The 26,969-nt window shown below is 41.8% G+C and overlaps 1 protein-coding gene across 1 annotated transcript in view; it reads left to right on the forward strand.

Annotated features, from left to right (window-relative positions):
- The window catches only part of drp2 (dystrophin related protein 2), a 73,020-nt gene that overhangs the window by 21,231 nt on the left and 24,820 nt on the right, over positions 1–26,969 (forward strand). The window contains exons 8-19 of the mRNA XM_067996643.1: positions 4,473–4,534; positions 4,897–4,971; positions 6,968–7,169; positions 8,561–8,646; positions 10,928–11,085; positions 14,044–14,210; positions 17,279–17,390; positions 18,264–18,400; positions 19,746–19,811; positions 20,808–20,873; positions 23,394–23,552; positions 24,406–24,643. Of these exons, the coding sequence (XP_067852744.1) occupies positions 4,473–4,534; positions 4,897–4,971; positions 6,968–7,169; positions 8,561–8,646; positions 10,928–11,085; positions 14,044–14,210; positions 17,279–17,390; positions 18,264–18,400; positions 19,746–19,811; positions 20,808–20,873; positions 23,394–23,552; positions 24,406–24,643 (1,528 nt within the window). The remainder of the gene's footprint in view (positions 1–4,472; positions 4,535–4,896; positions 4,972–6,967; positions 7,170–8,560; positions 8,647–10,927; positions 11,086–14,043; positions 14,211–17,278; positions 17,391–18,263; positions 18,401–19,745; positions 19,812–20,807; positions 20,874–23,393; positions 23,553–24,405; positions 24,644–26,969) is intronic.

Raw genomic sequence — 26,969 nt, forward strand, 5'->3', positions numbered from 1 at the left:
ACTTAGTGTTAGGAGAAATGGAGCTGGGAGATGAAGTTTGGAAGAGTGGCAGCACCACCTAGTTATGGTGAGGACAAAAAGGTAAATATAAAAAGTATACACAACTTATACATATCTTACAGCTCAAAATTAACTCCCATAATATGACAGAAATAGCATTACACTCAAACGTGACCTTCCTGTATCAATAGGGAATGCACGCTATATATAAACTTTTAATATATTATAGATATACCCACACCTATCCTGCATTCTGCTCTTCTGATGTACAGGCCTTGGGGTGAGTTGGGGGTGGTGGGAAGGTTGAGGGGGGTTGGTGGAAACAATTGTTGTTTAACACCTGTCAAAGCTGTGCCACTTCAGACACTGGCTGCTCTGTTGCAAAGGTTCATGTTCCTCATCATCCTCTTCCTGGGGTCTTTCTTGTTACAGCTCCTCTTTGGAAATCAGGCATATGGCTCTTTCAGTGACAATATTGTGAAGGATACACAGTACAGTTAACCTGTCAACTTACTCTAGCTCACACTAAATGTTACCAGAGCAGTCCAAATGTCAGAAACATTTTAAGGGGCCGATGCTCTGTTCTATTCCACTTTTTTTTTATTCGTTCATGGGATGTGGGTGTCACTGGCGAGGCCGGCATTTATTGCCCATCCCTAATTGCCCTTGAGAAGGTGGTGGTGAGCCGCCTTCTTGAACCGCTGCAGTCTGTGGGTGAAGGTTCTCCCGCAGTGCTGTTAGGAAGGGAGTTCCAGGATTTTGACCCAGCGACGATGAAGGAACGGCGATATATTTCCAAGTTGGGATGGTGTGTGACTTGGAGGGGAACGTGCAGGTGGTGTTGTTCCCATGTACCTGCTGCTCTTGTCCTTCTAGGTGGTAGAGGTCGCGGGTTTGGGAGGTGCTGTCGAAGAAGCCTTAGTTAATGCACATTGTTGTACGCCTTTTCTTTTGGCATCTTGGAGTTTTGCAAAGATGTGAACAGCTATGTTTGTAGCAAGTAATCCAAATCTCCTACAAGCCAACCTGGCATTTTCTTCCAAACCAAACAATTGGGAAATCTTTGGTCTCCTCAAGATATAAACACTCTTTGAAATATTAGCATTAACCTCTAATTTTTTGTTGCTGGTTGGATACCTTCTAAATGTTGAGGGAGCAATAGCTCTTTGTGTGGATAAAGATAGGGGCATTGCCTGCACAAAAAGCAACGGGCAGAATAAATGGCACCTTGTATTCAGGGAATCCCACACAACTGGAAACTTTGGGACTGCCTCTTCAGCTGCTGCTCCACTGTTGAACTTGGTCAATTTCAATTCTTTTCATATTGTCCTTAGCTGCAGGTCTGGTCGCAGAAGTTGCAAGATACACTATAGAACTCCTTTTTTAAAAACAATTTCCCGATGACGTCTCCTGCTTTGTTTCCCTTGAATGCTGCCTGTTCTCTCTTATACTTTAACAACAGCTTTAAATGGGAGAAATTAACATGATATGGGTACAAAATAAATCCCGTGTAAATATGCACATTCTCCATTAATTACTGTTTAACGAGCAGTTAACAAACCAAAAAGTTCATGCCAGGTCTGTGTATTAGAGGTATTATTTATTGTCAAGAGCACTTTTAGGACCATGGGAAAAAATTAACAACCATTCCATTAGCATTAATGCACAACTTGATTACTCCTTAACACTCAGTGCCTATGCTAGCTCTAAGCCACAGAAGAGCTAATAAATGTACATTTGGGATGGAAGAAAGGTGGATAGCGGATTCACTGAAGTTACAAGAGACAGCTGTGGCAGGGGACCAGAAGGAGCAGTTGCTGGAAGGGTGGATTAATGGCAAATGATGCTTTTTCAATAATATTGGATTTACAGAAGTTATGAGCAGAGATAAAGTCAGCTCAAGATGCCCCAGACTGATCAAGGTGCAAGCAGTTTAATTTTCTCTCTGTGCCAGTTTTAGCACATTTTCATTAAACTCCTGTTTCATGCAGTGGTTAACCCAATTCAAATAAAAATAAATCTAAGATAAATTGTTGACGGCTGTGATAAAATGAGGCAGACAGGAATGCAAACGTATTAAAACTTCCCAGTGTGATAGGCAGAATTTGGATGCTAGGCAGCAGAATGATGGGCAGGTTTGAATGACGATGTAATAACAGATCTGATAGAAGAAGAGTGAGATAATGCAACCTTGCGTCCTAGAATAATATCAGTTACTTCATTGGCACAGATAGCAGATCATGCCTCGAATGTCTTTGATTTGTAACTCTGCCCAAGTGCTGTTCGACCTGTCAGTTAATGAAACAGCCTCAAAAACATGGCAGATAATATTAAAGCACAGTAGGAATATATTGAATCATTCACATTAACAGAAAACTAGCTATAAAGGAGCCCACAGATGGAACAGTGAGCACAAAACCATGGCAGAGCAAAGTATCCCTGATGCAGATTTTGTGATTGTATTTGTGTCATTACAATTGAGTGCTAAAAGTCAGACAAGAGGAGGGGTCCTATTCAAACTCCCACAGCTGTTCTTGTGACTGCCACTTTTTGTGTTGCCCTTTACTCGTTCTCAATTTCCAAACCTAGAAACATTTGAGAAGCCTTCAGGGCTCTTTCTTTAACCATTTCATACCATGAATGATTTATGAGCTACCCGAGCAAAGGAGAAAATCAACGGTTTGCTTTGATGTTTCAAACGTACTATGTGCTTTAGTGTTGCACTGTGCTTAAGTGGACCGTCATGAAGAATTGACATCAGACTCAATTGGGATTGTACACAGAGAGATGATGAAAGGAAAATCTGTGAATACTGGAAATCTGAAATAAAAACAGAAAATGCTGGAAATATGCAGCAGGCACTTCCAAAATATTAATCTGTCTTTTCTCTTTCCGATGCTGATGAACCTATGTATTTCCAAGATTTTCTGTTTTCTAACTATTTTACAACAAAATAGGGCCTTAGCCAGTTTATTTCTATTACACGTTCCTTTAAATTTGAAAATTACATTCCTTTAAGTGTCACATTATTACTGTCTCAGTTTTTTTAAATTTATTTTTCTACCAGATAGCCTGTTCCAAAATAGACAGGGGTGTAGGGAATTGTTTTTTAAATTCTGAATTCAGAACCTCTTCTGAAAATTTCAAGCTATGAAAGATCGCAGAATGAGACCTTGCCATGTTGCAGTGCCATGCCAATGCAGGGTTTTCATGGTAAGCTGACATCATTCCAGTTGTAAAAGCAATTTGCATGCAAATGAGAGAGAACAAGGAGCAGACTGGAACATACGGATCAATGTTTCAGGGATGTATGTACATTTTGTGCATTCATGAGTTTTCATCAGCTTCTGAAGCTTCCCATACTGTTTCAGCCAGCAGTCACTGCTCAATCCTTGGCCCATACAAAAGAAGGTTTATCTGGACCCACGTTAATACTTGTATATTGAACAGCATCTAGGAGATGGTGGTATCAGGACCTGTTTGTATTAATCCATTCCTGATTTGGCTGGAAGTGTACATTTTGTCGGGGCTTATAGACACAAGTGGTTTTTAACCTGTATCTGGTCACATTTAGAGTAAGTGTCCCTTGGCGCCCCGGTGGCTCAGTGTGTGAATGAACTGCTCACTGTGGAACCGAGTCATGGGGGTAATTTTAACTTCTGCCGATCATGTAAAGCAGGTGATATTGGACCAGGGTGATATTGGACCTTATACGTCTCTCCTGATTATCGGGCGAAGTGCATAACAGGCGGCCGACCTGATATCGTCCGCTGTACACTATCTTCAAAAGTTAAAATTACCCACATCTAGTTTAAACCCCTGCTTTTTGCTGAGTTAGCTGGCCTTAGCCACGGTGCTGGTAGTGGTGCTAGAGTTGGTCTCAGTGTCCTTGGGCTGGAGAGGGCGAGAATATCAGTAGGGAATATTGTGCTTCTCATTGGTGTCCAATGATCCCTGCTGGAAGGTACATGTGTGGGTGCCAGGTGAGGACAGGATTGGGTTGGTTGTGAAGCTTCCCATGATCAAATAGCTCACTGACAATCACTGTTTACATTCGCATGTGAAAAATGCCCACCAGGGTGAGGCATCATTGGGTGGACCATATCCATGGACCACTACTCCAGAATTAGTAAGCGCCTTCAGCACAGTGGGAGAAAAGTTGGAGGAGTGAGGAAAAAATTGTATCCCTTATATTAATGAGCACAGTTCACCAAAATATATTTGTCTTACAGTGTCATCTGAACGTGTTCGCAACCTTGTATCAGTTATTACCTTTGCCATTCTTGTGAGAAAAAACTACAGTACCTTCCACCCATGAGAGAGGTTTTCAATTCATACAATCACCTCACAATTGATCACGAGTAAACTGCAATCATGACAGAAAAAGGAATTCTCTTTTACTTTATTATTTGGAGATATTAAACAGATCTTAAAAAGGGCTGTGCTTTAATGTGCTTTCCTTATCCTTTCAGCCACCAAGCCCAGACCACGTGCTGGGATCACCCAAAGATGACCGAACTATACCAGTCACTTGGTAAGACTTCCCATACAATCCTGTCTTCTGAGGCATGTTTTTCTTACAGATGTTCCAAAGCAGCTCTCTGGCATTCTGTGAGTCAGATATTGGTTGGAAATCTCTTTGAAATATGGGTGGCAAGAAAAAGAAAATCAAGTTGAGGTTGCAGTTACAGCTGGTTATTGATGTCTACCATTGCAGCATGACTTTTCAAATCCATTTCCCTGTCTCATTACTCCATCAGTGGGGATATGAGACTTAATCAGTTGCTACTTATTAACATTTGTTTAGTCTTTGAGCAGTGTAAAATAATTTCCTCTCACAGTGACGAATGATGTGAAGTAATAGATACCTTGTTATTTTCCACTTTTTCCTAACAGCTGCTCTGAATAACATCAAATTCTCAGCTTATCGAACTGCCATGAAGCTGAGACGTGTGCAGAAGGCACTTCGCTGTAAGTACATCTGGTCTATTTCAAAATCTTGGCTTTCCATGTTCACAAAGAACTGCATTCTCTGCCTATGGTCACGAAGCAGTCAGGCAGTGGTTTGCATTGTCTTTAGTTCATAGAAACTATGTTGAAATCTTATTAAAATGAATTCAAAGTCTGATTTGTAATAGCACTTGTAAACGCCCAATCTTGGAATTGACTGGGATCCACCTTACCCCCTGACCTGAGGCCTGGTCCAATTTTAGTCCTGCTCAGAATAGCCATATTTGGAAGTCAAGCCTTCCATCAGTGGGTTTACATTCACAAGCCTCAAATACAGGGTTGCTAACACCACTGTAGTATTTCCAGCATTGGCACCCTGTATTATCAGATGCTGAGGCCTACTTAGTGCCCATTAAGAAGCTGATGAAAACTTGTTGGGCCACAAGCACTTGGGGTTAGATCTTGACTTCGAAAGTGTAAAATGGGTAATAGTGAGTCGGCAGCCCATTTTATATCTCTCCCAATTTTTATTTCTATTGAAGTCAACGGAGATCTAAGACGGGCTGCCGACTTGCTATCACCCGTTTTACACTATCGCACAAAGTCAACATCTACCTCTTGAAGTGCCAAAAACCTGCTCATCAATTGTGCTCTAAGCTCATTAAAGCCCCTTAGTTTTTATTTAAATAAGGCCACTTCTCCATGATGCAACTAGAGTGCTTTAGCAATACAAAAGGAAAGGTCCTGAGAAATCTCAACCCCTAGCGGATCATGTGCAACGTGCTAGGAGTGCCTTAACAAAAATGCTAATCAACTGACCCCAAGTTATCGGGCGAGATCAGCCAGGCGTGGCTAGCATACGATCCAGGACTGCATTATTGGCCTTACTGAGTTCCCAATATCAGTTGTGTTGCCATGTGGAAGTGCCGAGCTGAGGCCAACTCCTTCCCACAAAGAGAAAGAGAAAATTAGAGGAAGAATTACTGCTGTCTTGTAATTACTTGTGTCTCCCTTCAACATGGGGTTTGCAGAGGACTGGGAGTAGGCCACCCTGCTGACTTCTCAGCTGCAGTTTGTGTGCATCACAGAGAGACCTGTAAGCGGAAGAGGGGGAAATAATTCAAAAGGAAAAGGTTTTATCTTCACCAGAAGAGCCAATCAGCATTTAAAAATTAAAAACACTCCCTCCCCTCCTTTTCCCACAAATAGGGTCACACTGATTGGGGGTTTATAAATGCATAGGTTAGCTCTGCTGGATTTGAACAGGGATATTAAAAGTAAAGGTGGTAGAATGTCCTATTCCAACCTGCTGCTTTAAGGGGCATTAATGAGATCCTCTTGTGAAATATTGTTAGGCTAATCCCTGTGGACATTAAAAGCACTAACTATACTTCAACTGTGATTTATTTTCATTTTGGAGAAGATGCCATGTTAAGTAAACAATGTTGGCCGGGTCATTGCCAAAGGGCTCCTGGTTTCTATTCAGTGCTCCCCCACTCCTCTTGTTGTCCAGCAAGTGGAGGTGGGGGGTGGGAGATTTCCTCTGTGTGCTTTCTGTAATGAAATTGTAAACCAGTTTATAAAGAATGCTTTTGTTAGCCATTATGTACAAAGAGAATCTTTCCCATACAAAGAAAGGGAAAAATGGATGATGGAATTGTTCTTAGTGGCTGGGCTCTATAGCACTACCTTAGTGATTTAGGAGCAGATCTCTAGTCTGCCTAAGCTCTTGTTCTCAGGTAAAGTGTGTAGTGCTTACAGAGGGAGCAGAGGAGAGAACCTAAAATGTGATGAGCAACATTCTAAAGGAATAGGAGTTTACATTCCCACGCAAACGGTATAAAATCCTATAATGAAATGCTTCCAAATAATGCTCTCTAAAAGGGCAAGTCATATCTGGGGCAGTCTGTTCTTAAATTCTTTTACTGTTTTACTGTCATTAGCAATGTTGCATTCTGATTGTTATTAGAATGCTTCATATTGTTTATTTTTCTATGTTTACATTATCCGCTGTCAGTGGACCTGTTGAGCGTGGCCAGTGCCTCAGATATCTTCACCCAGTACAAACTACAGCAGAGCGACCAGACAATCGATGTTCTGGAAATCATCCAGTGCCTCACCGTTATGTATGATCACCTCGAGCAGGAGCGCGGGATCATCGTTAACGTACCTCTCTCTGTGGACATGTGTCTTAACTGGCTTCTCAATGTCTATGACACGTAGGTTTTAATTTCACCTCTCTTCATATGATTTGTTCTGTCTGATGGTTAAGTATGAATAATAACACATTGTTTACATCAAATCATTAAGGTAAATATGAAACATTATATTGCAATGGAACTAGTTGGCTCAATCAGTTAGCATGTTGGCCTTCACATCTAGCTCTTGGGTTCTAATCCAACCCATACTGATGGCGGTAAAGATGTGTCTGGTTGCTGTAAGAATAATGCAAAATAAGCTTGTGGGTGTCTCAACCCAATTTCTGATAGGTGCAACTTTACTACAAAAAACTATCTATGGTTCGCATTAAATTTGTAATATTATACAAGGAGGCCACAAGGATGGCTTGTGTTGATAACTGAAATGTTAGACTAGCACAGTAAGGGACGCTGTTCTGAGATTGAGGTTATGAGGCAATATCAGCTGGAATTTTGCTCCATATCTAGCCCATGCTATACCTGATATGAAAGTGGTTACTGCAGAGTAAGTGCAGAAATAGCTTTACCCTAAAACTAACCATGTTGTACCTCATCTGGGAGTGCTTGATAAGGCAATGCAGACAGAGCTTTGCTCGAAAATTAGCCATGCTGCACCTGACCGAGAGTTTGGTGTTGGCATTGGGTGAGGAAAGTGAAGAAATCGTCTTTCCCTTGCGCTAATATTTCTCATTTTGACCAGCAGAGAAAAATCATCAACAACGAACCAGATAATTAGTAGCGATGTATGAACTGTAATGGAGCCTGCTTTTATTCTTGAATTCTGAGCAGCAAATATTAATTTGCATAAGACATGTTTTAACTGTTCTTAAAGGGTTAGTCTCTGTGCTAAATTCTGTTATGCCCCATCTGACACTACATAGACCCAAGTAGCACAATGGGTGAATGCACAATGAGCCATACACATCAAGAAACTCCCAGGTTTGATTACTGCTCTGAGCTGAGTTATGGGTGAGGTCCTGAAAATGGATCAGTGTCCATGACCTAAGGAGCAGAGTTCCCACTCCTGATTGTTATCCAGCATCATGCTGGAGCTGTACATGTATGAATGTTGGGTGAAGACAGGACTGAGCTAGGCCGTGATGTTTGCCACAGTCAGATACGCTGACACCACTTGCAGTCAAAGCTCACACTTAAAGAATAGTCACTGGAGCAAGGTGGCTGGCACCCATAGAATAATACCGCAAAATTAGACGGAAAGAGAACAAACAGTACTCTTGTAAGTGTTCGCTTTTTGAAAGCAGTTCTGTTTTAAAAAAGGAGACTTTAATATACATGGTCAATTTTGAAAAAATGCAATCAAGGTTTCACTTCCTGCATTGTATTTAGATGCCAGCTGTTAGTTTCTTACATTTGGAATAATTTTTATTTCCTGTTCTTTAATTCCTCCCTAGTGGTCGCAGTGGCAAGATTCGAGTGTTGTCCTTCAAGACTGGAATTATCACTTTGTGCAATGCAGAGGTGGAGGAGAAATATCAGTGTAAATATCATACACAAAGATGGAAAGGAAGACTTGGGTTTGTATAGCATCTTATCACATTTCCCAGAAGCATCTCAAAGTACTTCATGTACAACCTATTAGTGTCAGCTTGGCTCAGTTGGTAGCCTTCACACCTGCGTTGCAGGAAATGCCATCCTTCAGATGCATTATTAGACCAAGGACTTTCTACCCATTCTGGTGCATGTTAAAAACCCCATAGCACTATTTGAAGAAGAGCAACACCCCTCCCTCAACCTACACAAAAAAACTAATCATTCATGTCATTGCTGCTTGCAGAATCATGCTATGTGCAAAATGGCTGCTGCCTTTGCCTACATAACAACAGTCACTGCACTCCAAAAAGTAATTCACTCTATGTGAAGTGGATTCTGAGAGATGCGATATGATGCTGTACAAATGCAAGTCTTTCTTTATTTTTTGCTTTGAAGTATAGTGGATGTTATTTATATAAATTCAGATTAAATTTAATTATGCAAATTTTTGTGCCAGGTAAAAACACGTCCAGAATGAAAGATGTCACAAATAACCACAAGTAGGTAATTAAAAAGGCCAATCAGCACAGAGCACTGTTAGACTTCCAGGGGTGACCGAGCCAACTCACATCAGGGACTTCTAGGGCTGATTTCTAGATTCCCCCTGCAGTCAAGGGGGAAACACCATTATCTCAGATCAAATGCTTCCCCAGGCAGCAGGAAACATAGAAAACACAGGCCTTTTTTGGAGGCTGGTTACAGAGCAGGATTGGGAGATGCCTAGGAACAGGTCAACTTTGGGCATCTTAATCAGAGAGTGGTGTGAAAAAGGAGCAAAGAACTAAAAATACAAACGATGCCATCTTAAAACTGGTCAGTTACCAAAATGTAAACTGTAAATGTTGTGTTCTTTTTGGGAAGAGAAGCAAATCCAGACTGATGGAATGAAAATCTCCTCTCACTGTCAGATATAAAGGACTGACATGCATTATGTTTGGGATAGTCAATGTTACATCTAAAGGGGCAAGTCAACAAAAGTTAATTGCCTTCAAATCTACTGTGCCAGAAAGAAAGGAGACAACTTGGCTGCTGTTGGAAATGCACACTGATGGAGTAGGGAGTATTTTTCTGAGTTAGAGGTCAAGGCACATATTGGGGTTGAATGGGAGCTTTAACCTGCATCTAACCCAAGCTATATCCTGGGTTTGAATGCTTGATAAGGCAGTGCAGAGGGAGCTTTCTCTACATCTAAACTATGCTGTAACTTACCTGTGAATGTTGACAAGGCAAAGTAGAGGGAATTTTACTCTGAACCTAATCCATGCTACACTTGATCTAGGAATGCACCTCCCAAACCCGCAACCTCTATCACCTAGAAGGACAAGGGCAGCAGGCACATGTGAACAACACCACCTGCACGTTCCCCTCCAAGTCACACACCACCCCAACTTGGAAATATATCGCCGTTCCTTCATCGTCGCTGGGTCAAAATCCTGGAACTCCCTACCTAACAGCACTGTGGGAGAACCTTCACCACATGGACTGCAGCGGTTCAAGAAAGTGGCTCACCACCACCTTCTCAAGGGCAATTAGGGGTGGGCAATAAATGCCAGCCTCGCCAGCGATGCCCACATCCCATGAACGAATAAAAGAAAATGGGGCAATGCAGAGGGAGCATTTTCTCTATGTAATCCATGCTGTACCTGACTTTGAAAGTATTTAATGCTGCTACTGGGTGGAAAAAGCGGGAAAGTGTTCCATGCCCATACACTGACGTCCCTCACCCTAATCGGTACAATGATTCATGAAAATCACTCCTCAAAGAAGAAAGATTGAATGCACTCAGAAGCATTTCAAGTGTCGAACCATCACTAGCTCCATCCCCCAGTACCACAACACAAATGAGATGGCAAACTGGAATGCAGGTCTAAAATTACATTAATGCGCACTCTGCAAAAAGGGGATTTTCCACCATGAAAGACAATTCAAATGCATTCACACAAGATGGAATCATGCATCCAGTGAGAATACCTCCATCTTTCCCAAATTACATCAGTGACGACACTTCAAAAGTACTTCATCGGCTGTAAAGCACTTTGGGACGTCCTGAAGTCATGAAAGGCATTATATAAATCCAAGTTCGTTCTTTCTTTCTCGCTCTTCCCCTTTCCCCAATCCACTCCATGCACACCAGGCAGCACTGTCCTGGAGGAAGCCAGTACACAGTGAAATTTTTTAAGTTAGTTGCTTCACCTATGTAACCAACCTAATATTTTTTTTCTCCGTAGACTTGTACAAGCAAGTGAGCGGCTCGACAAGCCTCTGTGATCAGCGCCACCTCAGCCTTCTCCTGCATGAAGCCATTCAGATCCCGCGTCAGCTGGGCGAGGTGGCAGCATTTGGAGGAAGCAACGTGGAGCCCAGTGTCAGGAGCTGCTTCCGGTTTGTAAGTTTGTTGTGAGTTTTTTCCATGGAGGAGAGGGGGGTAAGAGCTGGGATAAACTGAGAACTGTGAGGCCGGGGGATGTTGTGGGAATGCTTATATCTCACTGGTGAACTTGCTTTGGTTGAGATTTGTTCATGTCCAGGTGTAACCCTGCCTCCAGTTCAAGGGCAAATTATTGTGTTTTACCCTTATTTATCCTTGCTCCTTTATTTCCATCACTGGTCAAATTAATGACTCAATCACTTTAACACAGATCTGGAGATTCAGCATCAGAGCATAAATGAACAAAAAGAAATCGAATTGGAAAAGTTCAAAGTCAAGTTTCCAGCTGTAAATTGTAGCAATTCTGCCTCCTAGTCTAGGGTGAAAATGAATCTTAAAAAGGGAAGGAACTTTGGAGTTGCAGAAGATAAACATTGGACTTTGCAACAGAAATAGCTGCTGCATTAGGATTGCCAGCCACTGAAAAAAATATTGCCTCAGATCTCTGCCATACTTATTTTAGACCCCTAGTTTGTTTAGTTTTGATTGTGGTTTGGATGGTTTAGATCCGTGTTGTGGGGATTAAGTTCTCAAAATGAAAAATGGGTGATGTCTGCTTTTCTCTGTAATAAACAACCTGCTAATCACATCTCAATCTCACAAACCGCATGTTTCACAACTGCGAATTCCCACAATTTCACAGCATCTTACTGATGTTGCCTGGACATTGTGGGACATGCTCCACAGCAGGATAATTGCCAGTTTCAGTGTGGTTGGAGACAAGAGTACAAGCACCCAGGAATGAAAGGTTCAGAGACGTCACCGAACTGGATGCTTATATAGGCTAGTGGGTGAACTGGGGTCTCCACCATCATGTGTGCTGAAGCAAAGGAAGCAGTTGGGTGTGAACTTGCCACCAGCCCCTTCCTCTAGGCAGAAGCTGCAGCAAGCATAGAGTCCTCGACAGCTAGAATACAAATAGACTATTCCTGGTTCCTAGGCAGGATATCTAGGTCCACAATCATGTTGAGATATGTGGACAGTAGAATCACAAGCAGGTCTTTGAGACCTCTTTTTATGAGATTATCTATTTTACTGAGACTTTCTATTTTAATCAATGTTTCTAGTTCCCCACTTTTTTCTTGTACTCTGTGCATTTATAGCCATACATTTTGTTTCAGCAATTTTTCCTTTTTTTGCCTTCCCATACCCTGTTTTTTTCTTTTTTACTACCTTGTCCTGTTTAACCTCTTTGAAACCTTCTACCTCCTTATTCCCTAAATGCCGAAAGCTTATTTAACCTTCCTCTGCCATATTAATTTAAACCCTCCCTCAAAGCTTTCGTTGCCCTCCCTGTGAGGATATTAGTCTCGGCTCTTTTCACATGTAGGCCATCCTGTTGGTACAGTTCACTCCTACCCCAGAACTAGTACCTATACCCCAGGAGTCTGAACCCTCCTACACTATGGCCTGGATTTTCCACTGCTGTACTAGCAGGCGCCCTTTCCCTACCTGCCACATGTAAATTACGGTAGGGAAGCAGGGCCCAGCAAGCCACCCCATTTTCCTGTCATCCACCCATGTCACCAATGCCACCAGGGTCCACCAAGAGGGGGCTGGCAGTAATCCCTGGGGCAGTACAGTAGGCCCCCAGTTACCCTTTTGAGTGATAGGGCCTCGTAGTAGGCACCTCTCTCTCCCATCAGGCCTCAGATCTAAAAGCTGCCCATCTGCCTTGCACTTTCAGGGCTTTAGATTATCCTTCCTCTTCAGGTATTGCAGACGGACTAATTCTGCCAGAATAATCCTCGAGCATTAGCTGGTTCCTTCTTGCTGGTGGGATCCCGCCAGGAGCCTGCCTTGCATAATTAACTGGGTGCGGGTCATGGCGGGGTCTGGAGAGCAAGCAGATGTCTTACCTTGACACTCCTGGGACAGAAAGAGTAAAATCCAGGCCCACGTCTTCAGCCATACACTTACCTCTCTAATTCAGCTGTTCCTGTTCTGGTTCATGCATGGCAATGCCAGTAATCCTGAGACTGCTATTTTTGAGATCTTCCTTCTTCTTTTGTTGGGTTCTCAGGAATGTACATTTGCAACTTATGAAGCTATTATAGATGTGCATTCATACATATTTTTTCTGAAGTCATTATAAATATAGGTGCACATTCCTATATATTTTATGAAGCCGTTGTATGATTAAGTGTACATTCACATAGATATTTTATAAAGTCATTGTATTTTTAGGTGTACAGTCACTCACATTTTAGGAGTGTGCATTCCCATATTAAGTCATTGCACATCCTGAATGCACGTTGCCCGCAAGAGGAATGTATCACCACTTCAGGCTGATTGCATTGGGGTCAAAATATGTCAGGGTGCCAAGGCAGCTTGTTTGGCCCTTGGCTTTGGGGTTAGAGATGGTGTGGAGGCATCCTGAATACTGGTGGTCATGTTGCCTGGGCTGCTGCACTGAGGGGTTGGTAATCTTCCTTCATAATCTAATTCCTAGTTTATAGAGCTCTCTTTGCAGAATCTGAATTCTTCCAAACGTCATTAATTCTAACATGAACCCTGACTTCCAGCTGCTCCTCCAATTCTTCTAGACCTGCCTCATTATGTCCTTTACCCTGACACCTGGGGAGGGGTGGCGGGGGGGAACCCTTTTGAATCTCCCACAACCATTGCATTCCTGCACTCAACTTATCTCCTTCATCCCGCCCCCAACAACATATTTTCCATGGTGCCGTAGCATATTTCATTCTTACATTTCCTATATTGGATGAAATCTCGCATGCAGAAATTTCTTCTCATGTTGCCTGTAGTCATCTCTTAGCACATCCCTTCCAGTGACACTGAAGACTAGAGTTTCTGATCTGCATTTTAATACCGCCGTTAACCCATTTAAAATAAATGGACTTGAAGATTGCATCTAACACAATGTCTGTAGCACATCCTTTACTGTACTTTCTCCAGGTTAATGGGAAGCCAGTAATTGAGGCCACACACTTCCTGGAGTGGATGAGATTGGAGCCCCAGTCGATGGTCTGGCTGCCTGTCCTGCATCGTTTAGTGACTGCAGAAGCTGCAAAACACCAAGCCAAGTGTCACATCTGTAAACAATGCCCAATCAAGGGCTTTAGGTAGGTAAATACAACCAATTATCTTCACAATTACCCAGTTCTTTTTCATTAATCCATTCAATTAAACAAAGGTGTATTATGTTCTGCTTCTCTACTTTACCCTGCTGTTGTTAAACTCTGTCGTTATGGGGAAGTGAAGTGAGTGGTGCACTGACTTATGATACTGATCTCTCAACATTGGGATCTGGGTTTGAGTCTAGGCTAAACTGATGGAGAGAAAGCATAGGCACAACTCCCAACAAAAAAAATGGTAGGCCTGTCCACCCAATGCCATGTGCACACAATGCCCAGCCCACATGTCTTTGGTCTGTTTACTCATGGCAATTGTCATTCTTGATCATTTGAGCAAAACTATCTGGTTTGATGGTTCTCAAATCGTTTTAGGTTTGGTACAACCAAAAAACTGTTGGCTTCTAGCTAAAGATACTGGTAGTGGTAAACCTGCAAAGAAATCTCTGTATTTCTCTCTTTGTTTCTTTCTCTCTTCCTCTCCTGTTTCTCTTTCTATCCTCCTTTACTGGTTTTGCGCTCACTCTCAGCCTTCACTCCTGTCCATCTCACTCTCGATCTTGTGTTTCTACATAAGAACATAAGAAATAGGAACAGGAGTAGGCCATACAGCTGATCTCCTACCTCAACTCCACTTCCTGCCCTATCCCTATATCTCTTTCTTCTACAACTTTGTTTCTCACTCTCTATTTCTGCTTCTTGCTCTCTGCCTTACTTTTGTATTTCTTCTCAACTTTTGTTTCTCACTTCCACCTCTCTCCTCCAGACTTATGTTTCTTTCCCTCTCACCTTTGTCTCTCTGTTCTCTCATTTTCTCTCACTTCCCTCCCTCGCTTTTTTCTCTTTCTCCATTTTTTTGCCTTCTCTTGTTTTTTTCTTTCTTATTTTGCCTCCAACAGTTTCTTTCGCTCTACTTCCCACCACACTGGAGTGTCTGTGGGGAGGTGCATGGGAAGATGGGGGAATAAGGTAGCTTTGTCAATCAGCCAGAAAGCAGAATTTCGTAAAGAATATGTGGGATCTGGGCTTCAAGAAGAGCAGTGGAGGGGGAGCTTCAAAAAAAGCACATGCAGTCACCGCCTTGCTAATTCATTTTCCACAAATTATTAAGCAAACTACAATCTCTTAATATATTTATTCCGTGTAGAACTGATTCCCCTATCTCATCTTGTGGTTTTACTTGTTTGAAAACTGTTAGTTTTATTGATTTTGAATAATGTGGATGAACGGCCAGCAGAGTGGATCCTTCAGCACGAGCACATCCTCTGCCAACAGGTATCCGAGAAAAATATCCTATTTATTTATGTATATATCTGAGAGAGAATACAAAAATAAGTACAGCAGAGAAAGGGTTAACTTTGAGGGAAATAATGGAAGGAGTGTATTGGCATTCAAGTAAGGAGAGGAGTTCTAGATAACAAGCCCTGAATTTAGCAATAGTGTATGAGCAGGACCTCTTTGGTAACAAGTCCTGTTGCAGAGATGTTTGATGAAAAAGGATAGATGCAAGTTAGTTTAATATTTTCTTAAGTTTTGGGTTTTTGGTTCTCACTACAGAACCCACCCTCTATCCCAAAAGAAGGTTCTGCTGATTCGATAATTATACTGTCACCATCTCAATTAAATTACTTTGGCACACAAAAGTTGTCTTTAACAACCTTTTAGCTGACTCCCATGTCTGATTGAGGTACAGAGAAAGAGACACTTTAGAAGGAGAGGTAGCGAATGTAGAAATACAGTGCAGAGTTAGAACTGGCCAGATTCATAGTGGGAAAATTAAAGCACCTAATCCCCCTGTGAACGATTTAGCAGCCAGGGGCAGGAGCTTTAAAAGGAGAGTGGAAAATAAGAAATTGAGAATCCAACTCTTGCTAAATGTTAGTCAGGACTGTTCCAACTTTCCCAGCCAGCTTCAGAGGAGTCGTATGGATGACTGATGTGGAAAATAGAATTGTCACACTATACTCAATAGAGTGTACTCTTGTACGGTTGTGGTTAAGGCCCCTTGCAGGGGTATGGTAGACAGAGATTTGCTTTGCATCTAAGCATCTAACCTATGCAATCCTGATCTGGGGTACTTAATGGAGCAATGTAGAGGAAGCTATACCCAACATCCAAACCTGCTATATTTGACCTGTGAGTGTTTGGCATTGGACCTGGGTACAAAAAGTCAGAAAATGTTCCATGCTCCAGCGTATATAACCCTCATCAACACAAAAGTTGCATTAAATATACAAAATCTATATCCTTCAAATCTTTATTCCATGTTGTATGCGGGTTATATTTCTTATCAGTTAGAACTTGCCATGGGTTCATGTGGCAGCCAGGTTTACTGTTTGCTCTGTTTTGATCAGGATTGGTATCATCAGCACTTTAGTGTTACTAGCCATCTCTACTGTAGCCTTGCAAGTAGAATGGATTAAAATGAGTCCTTTAGTGTCTATGGAGTGTCTGCTTTATAATCAAATAAAACGAGTTTTAGACACTGAAGTTCAGATGTTGACTATGTGGATGGATTGTGGGTGCAAAACTTCATCCTACCAGTCATGTCACAACACTTTGAGTTCAGTTCATTTTTTGTTAAATATATACTGATAAAGGACCCAGTTGGCATCTCTTAATGGAGACACCATTATGGTGAGCAAAATATCCTCTTTATCCAATTGTACCTTTTTATCAGGTTGCCCTTCAATTGGGATGTCAAAACCAATCACTGGCTGCATTGGCACTGAGCTGGTATTCATGCCTGTGCTTGCTATCTGCTTTGAAACTGAGCTCTTGTATGTTGGTATATACATTGGCACTGCTAACACTGGCACTGGACTGGTAATCTTGCCCATGTTTTGCTGGCTTATTGACATTGCCTAGCAATCATCTCTGTCTATTAATGCCAGCTTAACATTTTCACATCAGCTTAACATTATTGTCAACAAGATATTTCTCTATGTATAATTAATTGTTTCAGCTGTTGCTATTGCAGAATTGCTTTTCATTTGTTTCTTGTTTCAAGTTTAATTTCTATTTCTCATTTTCTCTAAACTCTATCTTTTCTGTTTCAGGTACCGCAGTTTGAAGCAGTTTAATGTTGACATCTGCCAAACGTGCTTCTTGACAGGAAGGGCAAGCAAGGGTCACAAACTGCATTATCCCATCATGGAGTACTGTGCCCCTGTAAGTAACATGTATCATTAAGTACACACTCACAAAGAACAATGTACCATCATTCAGCACTGTGCATCTCCAAGTGTTATAGCCATAGCTGGTGCAAAATCATGACCAATGCAATTCTGTGCCTGATCAGATCTTAGCTCAAGTTTCCGAGTTGACATTCCTCTATCGTACTGATTCACACTATTAAGTCGCTTTTGAAGAAGTGATAAGACTGAAAACAATATTAGCAACAGTTTTGAGTGACGGACAACTCTTGGCTTAAAATCACAACCAGAATCTAGTGCTATAACCAGCAGGTTATTGTGCCTCTTTACCAAGATCAAATTTTTCTGTATACTGTCTTACCCTTTTTTTTCTGGATCTCTCTTCACTACAGACTATTTCAGCCAAGAAGGCAGCCAGGCTACCTGGTCCAAGCCTCTACTAAAGCAGTTGTAATGATTACAAGAAGGTGAATGACAGCAGGTCCAGGATGACTCGCTCTATGATACTTTTTCCCTCCATTCCTGTGTGGAAATGCCATGCCTCTCCAGCACCACCGCCTAAAATTGCAGCTGAAATCTAAGAATCACATGTGAAAAGTCATGTCCTCGAATCATTCTGGAGTACCAACACATACCACAATTTTTCTGTTTTCTAGACCAGAGATCTTTATGGTCTCTTAGTAAAGTTGGTAATTAACTTTAAGCTAAGAGCAGTTTTGTGTTCTATGATTGTGTTAAAGGGAACTGCATTGAGGCTGCTTCAAACTAATTTTACTCCAGACCCTTATGACCAGCAGAGTGAGCAGACATTCACCTCGATTCAAACCCAAATCCAAGAGGTGAAAGAAATGTTCTACTTGGTTATGTCAACTGTTTGCTTTTCTTCCAGACAACATCAGGAGAAAATGTGCGAGACTTTGCCAAGACATTGAAAAACAAGTTCAGAACCAAACAATACTTCAGTAAACATCCACAGAGAGGGTACCTACCTGTCCAATCTGTGATGGAGGGAGACAGCATTGACACGTAAGTCAAACCCATCCATGCAAAGCTTTCTCGCTATCGTTTTTGTCATCACCTTGAATTAAAGCTTTTAAATTATATTATTTCTCCTTGTCATGTTGAGTAATTTTGTTTGAAACACTATATACGGTTGTTATTTTCTACCTTTACCAATCATTTTTAAAACATTTTTCCTCTAATTTTCTTTCGTCCTCCCCCGAAAATGCTAACACACAATTGTGTGCAGTTACACTTGTATTAACAGGCCTCCAACTGGCCATTCTTCATGTGTAGACCTACATTTTATCCTCCTTAGACCATGGGATGCTGAGGCCAAATATAGAATCCTGACTGCCCTACTGACTGAAATCAGCTAACTCGGCACCAGATGTGGGACTTTCCTCATCTGTATGGGTCTCTAAATGGTGTATCTACCCACTGAATCAGTGAAAGAAGTTGGAGGAGTATTTTAATTTTGCTTTTGTAATGTATACACAGTAATATTCATTACCAAAGCTAGATTCAGTTGCTTCCTGGCTGGCTGCCATTCTTGGAGCACATTGCTGTTGGGGAGTGAAGGATGTAGGTAACCAATAAGAACAATGCAGGAATGCAGAAAAACTGGATTTGGAGACAGTAAGGCTACAAGGACCATCAGGTTTGTTAAAGGGAAAGCCGTGAGGGCCTTTGCAGAGGTGAAGGGCTTAGAAATGCTAGAGGAAAGTTAGAAGACCTTCTGTTTAAGTCATGTAAGACAACCCTCTGATGTAAGGAAGCATGGTGTGTTCTTTATTTGGTGCCATTAGATACATTGCATCAATTGAACTAAGTGAATCAGATCATAACTGTTCCTTTGCACATGGTATCATAGTATGTTACAGCACAGAAGGAGGCCATTCGGCCCATTGTGCCTGTGCCGGCTCTTTGAAAGAGCTATCCAATTAGTCCCACTCCCCTGCACTTTCCAAAGTCCTGTAAATTTTTTCCCTTCAAGTATTTATCCAATTCCCTTTTGAAAGGTATTATTTGAAATAAAGTAGCTTAACGTTTTGTATAAAGCCACTCCTCGTCTAGTGTTAACTCAGTCCACCTTCAACAAGATTAGAGAAGCACATGGGAGTACACCTACAGAAGACATAATATCCAGTTCATGTATAAAGGAGGATGCGTTGTTACATCCCCGAGATTACGTTATCATTTAAGTAGATATTAGGCAGTGTGAATTTCCTTGGGCACATAAGAGGCGCTGAATCCTACTAGAGCAACTGATACCACTGACCCTGAAAAGGTATCTACGACAGACTCAAATTTGTATGCGTGTGTAATTATACAAATAGATATATGCCTTAATGTCTATTTTATGTTTCAGACCTGCCTCATCCCCAGTGTTGCCACATGCAGATACACACTCCAGGATTGAACACTATGCCAGCAGGTAGGTTGGTGGAAACTATGACAGAATTCTTCATTATAGGCATGGTGGGAACTCATAATTTGGTGAATTTGAATAGGTATGACTCTTCCATTGACAGCAACAGGCATTGCTGACCTGAGATTTTAGCCAATTCACAACTTTTAGAGTAAAATTTCATCTTGTGTTACCACCAAGAGTAATTTGACTTTAAAAGTGCAATTCCACATATCTTGGGGAATTGGGTGCAGATAACTAATTAATTTATCTTGGACCAACAGCCTTAGAAAAGTTTAACATCTGCTTTGTATGGTGAGTGTAGTAAGGTTTTTGTGGCCCAGCAGCAGAGGGAGCCTGATGCCCATTTTAATGGCTCCTATGGAAGCTGGTTTCTCCAGCAGGGCAGCTCACCAGCACATTGCAGCATGGTAGCAGCATTAAAGAGGAAGGGTATTCAACTAATTATCACAATCTGAAATGCTACAAAGAGACATAGCTATACAGTTATTGGCTTATATTTGTGCCACATATTTTTTGGTTTCAAATTTCTGATTAAAGGCAGCCTGGAAATGGACATTTTGCATAGCAGTCTCTTAATGGCTGACCATGAGGTACCCTTCCGGTGATAAGGTTCGTGAGCATCACTTTGCATTCACACTGTCATAGAGAGGAAGCTCCTGACTTCACATCAAAGAATAAAATGTCAGCTCCCTCTGTCTTCCAGTTTTAAAGCATAAAATATTGCAACAAAGTGGAGACTGAACTACCCCATTAAGTGAATAGATAGCTCCCTTTTAAAATATTGAAGATAGCTCAGTACAATACATTATTACTTTACGTAGGAGCTCAAATGGTCCTGAGTGGGTCTTTTGAATCAAGAGCATCTGGGTCCAGAATTGTGATTGCTAAGATCTGAGCCATGTAACGTTGATTTCTGTTCTCTGAAACCAAACTGCCAACATGTTTTTTTAATGTAAATCATTTATTGAGTACCATGATGTATTGTTTCCTCCTTTGCAGGCTTGCTGAAATGGAAAGTAAAAACTGTTCGTTCTTCAGCGGCAGCCTCTCACCTGATGAAAGTGTGTAAGTATTTTAATACGACTTATTTTTATTGCAAAGATGCAGACCAGGTGCCTACAACAAAAATATGTGAGCACTTTGAGCAAAAGGAAATTGCAGTATTTGTAATGTATAACTTATTAGAAGAAAATTATATTTCATCTTGTCAGCATCTTAAAAATGTAACGCAGCTCTATTAACAAACAGTTTAAAAGAAAGACTTGCATTCATATAGCGCCTTTCACGTCCTCAGGACGTCCCGAAGCGCCTTACAGCCAATGAAGTACTTTTTGAAGTGTAGTCACTGTTGCAATGTGGGAAACACGACAGCCAATTTGCACACAGCAAGGTCCCACAAACAGCAATGTGATAATCACCAGGTAATCTTCTTTAGTGATGTTGGTTGAGGGATAAATATTGGTCAAGACACATGTAGAATATTATTCCTAGTGAAAGGGCCAAATCTACAGCTAAAATTTGTTGACCCAAAGAATATCCACACTAATTTACACAGATAAAGATCACCAAAGATAGATGAGTGTGAAGACAACGATTGTAATTAAAGATGTAGGTTGCGATTGAAATGGATGAGGATGTAGAATGCATTTGGGGATAGCTGCAGGTTAAGCTTGAGGTGAGCTACTCCAGTAGCTCAGTAGATGAATCCACAGTGTGGTTCACATTAAACCACACAAACCAGAAAGGCCCTTAGTTTCTCCTGAGTTAGCTGATCTCAGCTGGGACAGTGATGGGGTAGCTCCCGTTGGCCTCAGCAATCCCAGGTAACAAGAAGAAAACAAATCGGCCATTATTCCTGTACCCTTAAATAGTCGCCAGTGTTTCCCGCTTATAGTGTACGTGTGCATATGTCAAATGGGGACAGGATACTTCCCCACTGACACCCGCGCTCACCTGTGAAAAATGGCCACTTGAACGAGGTAGCCAGTGCCTGTGATGGTTGCACCCCAGCATGAGTCATGACCTTCAGGAGATGGTGGTGCAAGAAGGAAAAACTGCAGGAGAAAAAGTATTTAAAGGTGGGTAAAGGTCTAGATTACAATTTACCTTTTGGTTAAATTCTAGATGCGTATGTAGATGTAAATTAAGATACAGTGGCAGATTAACATAGACTGAGATATGTTTGCAGATTACCTGATTAATGAAGATATAGATACAGTTAGATATGTGGTTATCTGGGTAGATGAAAGCTATGTGGATGAATAAACTCTCAATTGGTCTGCACGGCCTTAGGCTACTGAAAAATAATTATCTCCTGAACTAGATACAGCCCAGACCAATTGGTTTGCTAAAAGTTACCAATTCTATGTAGAGTCTAAACCCTACAAAATCGATAGAGTATATTTGGGTTCTCAATCCCACACAAAAAATTATGATCAGAATAGTACAATAAGGATTTGCTAGTGCTTAAGTCAGTCCTCTTTTTTTTACATCAGGAACACAACAGCTGTTACAGCTGCTCCTCAACATTCAGTATCACCATCTACAAGGCACAAGTCAGGAGTGTGATGGAATACCCTCCACTTGCCTGGATGAGTGAGTGCAGCTCCAACAACACTCAAGGAGCTCAACACCATCCAGGACAAAGCAGCCCGCTTGATTGGAACCCCATCGACTGCCCTAAACATTCACTCCCTTCACCACAGGCGCACTATGGCTGCAGTGTGTACCATCCACAGGATGCACTGCAGCAACTCGCCAAGGCTTCTTCGACCGCACCTCCCAAACCCGTGACCTCTACCACCTAGAAGGACAAGAGCAGCAGGCACATGGGAACAACACCACCTGCACGTTCCCATCCAAGTCACACACCATCCCGACTTGGAAATATATCGCCATTCCTTCATCATCGCTGGGTCAAAATCCTGGAACTCCCTACCCAACAGCACTGTGGGAGAACCTTCACCACACGGACTGCAGCGGTTCAAGAAGGCGGCTCACCACCACCTTCTCAAGGGCAATTAGGGATGGGCAATAAATGTTGGCCTTGCTAGCGACGCCCACATCCCATGAACAAATTTTTAAAAATCAGTCCTAAACACATACAGAGAATATCTGCAGCAAAGCTTCACCCATTAATTTGTGACTCTTTGACATAGTGTCATTCTCCTGTAAATCTGTCACCATGCAAAGGTCAAATACAGAGTTACCCACCAGTTACGAGATCAGGGTTTCTGGGCACGCATTAGGCTATGCGAAATCTCTGACTTGCCCTTTGGTAGTTCAGTACAATTTCTCCAAGTGTTTCTCTGTTGTCATCAAACATAGGGTTAAATTGAGGACACATCGATCCTTGTTGGTTATCTCCAGCTGCACCCTGTTACTTGGACAAAACAACACATATATACTGAGAAAGAATTCAAATCCCCACACACTCGTGCATAGGGGTGCATTCAAACTAATCCTGAACAAATTTATCAGAGCATCATTTTCAGATTACCTTAAATAAAAATAAATGCAACACCAAATTATGCTAGCGAAAGATGTGATTGAAGAATTCACAGCTCACTCTTTATGTACATGCAGAGATGATGAGCAGTTGGTGCTTCAATATTTCAGCCCAGAGACTGATCAAGACTCCCCTCAAAATCCATCTCACAGTCCAAACCAGCTCTTGGGTGCGCTGGACACTGAAGAGAAGACAGAACTGGAAGCCATTATTGGACACCTCGAGCATGAGAATAGGTATGACAAATCCCTGCCATGCTGTTGGTAATAGTGGGTGAACCAATGGAGTGTAAATACCCCAATAACAACAACAGGAAGCATAATCCAGTGCAGCCAACTTATTGTCAAGTCTAAAGTACCAGCCATGCTATTAAAGTAAATTCCTCAGTGGGACAGGGAGATGTAATGAATTAGACACTGTCCTTTCAATTTTGGAACCTGGGTCTCAGTCTGGCCCAAACTGAGGAGGTAAAAGTCTCTACTTTCTTTTCAGCTACAAGGATCCTAACTGAAATGAGTTTTGAGCAGACTCAGCGCACTTCTGAGTAGGTGTAGGCTCAAACCACAAAATTGACCATAATCCAACTCACACTGGTAGGAATCATCAGTCTCACTCACAGACCATAAGTGGAAATGTCACTATGGTGCAGTAAAGGGGGAGCTTTATTCTGAAGTAGCTGAACTGGAAGTGCATGACTGGACAGTTTAAGGGAGCTTTATCTCAACCAGCAGTCCTCAATGCTGACACTGTGAGAAAGCACCCTGAAAATAATTTGTTCCTCGGCATGCATCCCACTCACCTTGGCAAGTAAAATATTTCATCCACTGACAACTGCAGATGCATGAAGTTCTGTACATGGCATTCTCTATCTCAGTGAAGATGCTCCTTCAGCGAAAGAAACAAATACTGTCTGGAATCAGACCTCACAACTGCAGCAGCCTAAAGGGTTAGTGAGTTATGAGTGTACAAACCCCACTGCCTCGTTCCATTCCCCATCTAGCATAGATCAATGTAACAGTACAATTCAAAGAAAAAAATAAAATACAAAGTTTGATGTAACTAAATTTTTTTGCAATAATTTCTCCCAAGAATCTTGCAGGAAGAGTACAGGCGCCTGAAATGGCAGCATGAAGAAGCAGCAATATCTTCCTCTGTACAAGAGGGATCCCCTAGCTCCCCTCTCAGTCCCCGGGACACAGAGCTCCTTGCTGAGGCACGGTTGCTCCGACAGCACAAGACCCGGCTGGAGACCAGGATGCAGATCTTGGAAGATCACAACAAACAGCTGGAATCGCAACTCCAGAGGCTCCGGGAGCTATTACTACAGGTGAGAGAATGCCAAGTCAAAATAGATAGGAAATCTCGTGGTGCACGACAGTCAGCAATGTACTGCCAGACTGTAAGATCCATCTCTCCAAATGGGCACTCTTCAGTATATAACATAACGGGCCGGATTTTCCTCTGAGTAGCAAACGATCGGCTGACTTGCACTTGCCCATAGACCTTCCATGGGCTTTTGAACGGCAAGTTCCTGTCATCTGGAGCTCAATCCAGCGTGGCATCCTCTACAGGGCATCTGCGACCTGGGGCAAGCAACTGTGTATCCCCTTAACCGATCAGATTGAAGCATTGTTAATGAGCAGCAAAGAGTCAGAACCAGGAAGTGTAAGTTAGAATAGTGAATTCAATGTCAAATCAGGTACAGAACACAAAATAAAGAGAGGGTAAGAAAGATTGAATTAAGAAACAGAGATAAAAGAGACAGAAAGAAAAAGAAAAAAAACATTTAAATATTTTTTTTAAATGTCCAGCAATTAAAATTGGAAGGAATGAGACTCCAGACTTGTAAAAGTTAATTTTCAGTGCCAAAGAGGTTTGGCAGTAATTAAGACTTACCACACTTAAGTGCTTAGACTTGAAATGACTTGACGTACCATTTTTTGGCGAGATTAGTTCGTATCCACCAGGTCAGTGCTGGAACGTCACACTGTTACATTCATTTGAATGGGGAGCCAGCCCGGGGAGATATCATTTTTGTGAAGCTTACAGAGCAATTGGTAGAGCAACTTCCAGATTTGCGCGTTTAACTGCACATTTGCGGGCGTCGGAAGTTGCTCTATCATTTGCACAGAAACAACGGTGAGCCCTGTTAGCTTCGCTGTTATTTTCACCGGAAAATCCAGCCCATTAATTGTCTTGTAAATATTGTGGCTTCTTTTAGTCATTCTCAGGCCGGTGAAGTGCCAAACAAATAAGTTTAATTAACTCAGACATTCAATTTCTCAGCACGTGCAAGTCTATGCCTATCTACTCCTAATTTCCTGGTGTTTGGAGGATGCATCCCCTCTCTAGAATTTCTCAATAGGCATTAGTATGGGCCTAATGTGTTAGAATGGCCCTAATCTGAAATTAGGGCATTGGTACCTTAGTGTGGCACAACTGGTATTGTTTCCGCTTGGATTTTTGAAGGAGAGTTTCTGGCACTCACATTCTGTATTTGGGAGGCTTTCAACATGCAACTTCGGAGCCTGATGCACTACTTTCAGCTCAGTACAAATACCTGACTCTTAACTTGTGTAATAAGGAAAAGAAAATGAAGCATTTTTGAGTTTTGTGTTCCTGTTGAAGTTTAAATAACCTGCATGATACACTCAGAATACTGTGTTTGCACATCTGCAATCTGGCTTCAAATTCAGCAAAGAAATACTTGGTGCATTGGATACTAAAAGTGGAAAATATTACCAATCCTCAGCACTGATATTGCTTATGCAAAATCCAAATAGCAAAAACTTTCAAAGAGGAACTTTGTATTATTGACAGGAAATAATCCTGAAACACCATTTTTTTTACATCTGTGCCTCACTACAATACAAGATCTATATATTCAAAATGCTTGAGCTGCCTCTAAAAACTCAACTTTCCCTCACTAAAGACTTACGGCAAAAGTGAAGTCTCATGAAGCTGATGGTGAAGTATTAAAATTAATTAAAAACTAGGCTGGATAACAAAAAGCAGAATATGAATGACTGAACAGCAGTAACCCGTAGAGTCTCCTGTGGAGCCCACCATGGAATCTCTGCTCTTCGCATTTATTAACAATCTCAATAAAAATGTTGTAGAAAGAATAATTTTTCTGATTACCCTACATTGAGTAGGAAATTACATATGTGAAGGAATGAAATATTATGCAAATTGATTTAGAGGGCAAGCCATAAGTAGATGAATGATAAATTGCAGATGGTTGATAAAATCGGGGCTTTAGTTTCTGTTCTAACTCTGGGCGAGAGTTCAATGTGAGGGCGGTGGGGCAAGTGGCAGCCTCACTCTGGCTCACTGACATGAGGCCCAGGCCATTTCAACTCCTGGACCTCATTACCATAGTCCAGGCCCGACTCCTGCCCAAACCTGACTGGAATGATGTGGAGGCTGGTAAGCAGGAGCAGGAAATCACTCCACAGTAGGCTGCCAGTGGGGACCCAAGGAAATGGCCCCTCAGCATAAGGTTAGTGATGGAAGAGGGGTCCGAGCCAATTATGGTCACGAGAAGGAAAGCCTGGGGCAGAGGAGACCCAAGGATCCCTTGTGGGGCCCGGAGGTACACTCCCACTCCTCCTAACACACAAGGAAACCTTCAAAAACATTTAAAAATTTTA

This window comes from Heptranchias perlo, chromosome 15 (genome assembly GCF_035084215.1).
Source record: "Heptranchias perlo isolate sHepPer1 chromosome 15, sHepPer1.hap1, whole genome shotgun sequence".
NCBI lineage: Eukaryota > Metazoa > Chordata > Chondrichthyes > Hexanchiformes > Hexanchidae > Heptranchias > Heptranchias perlo.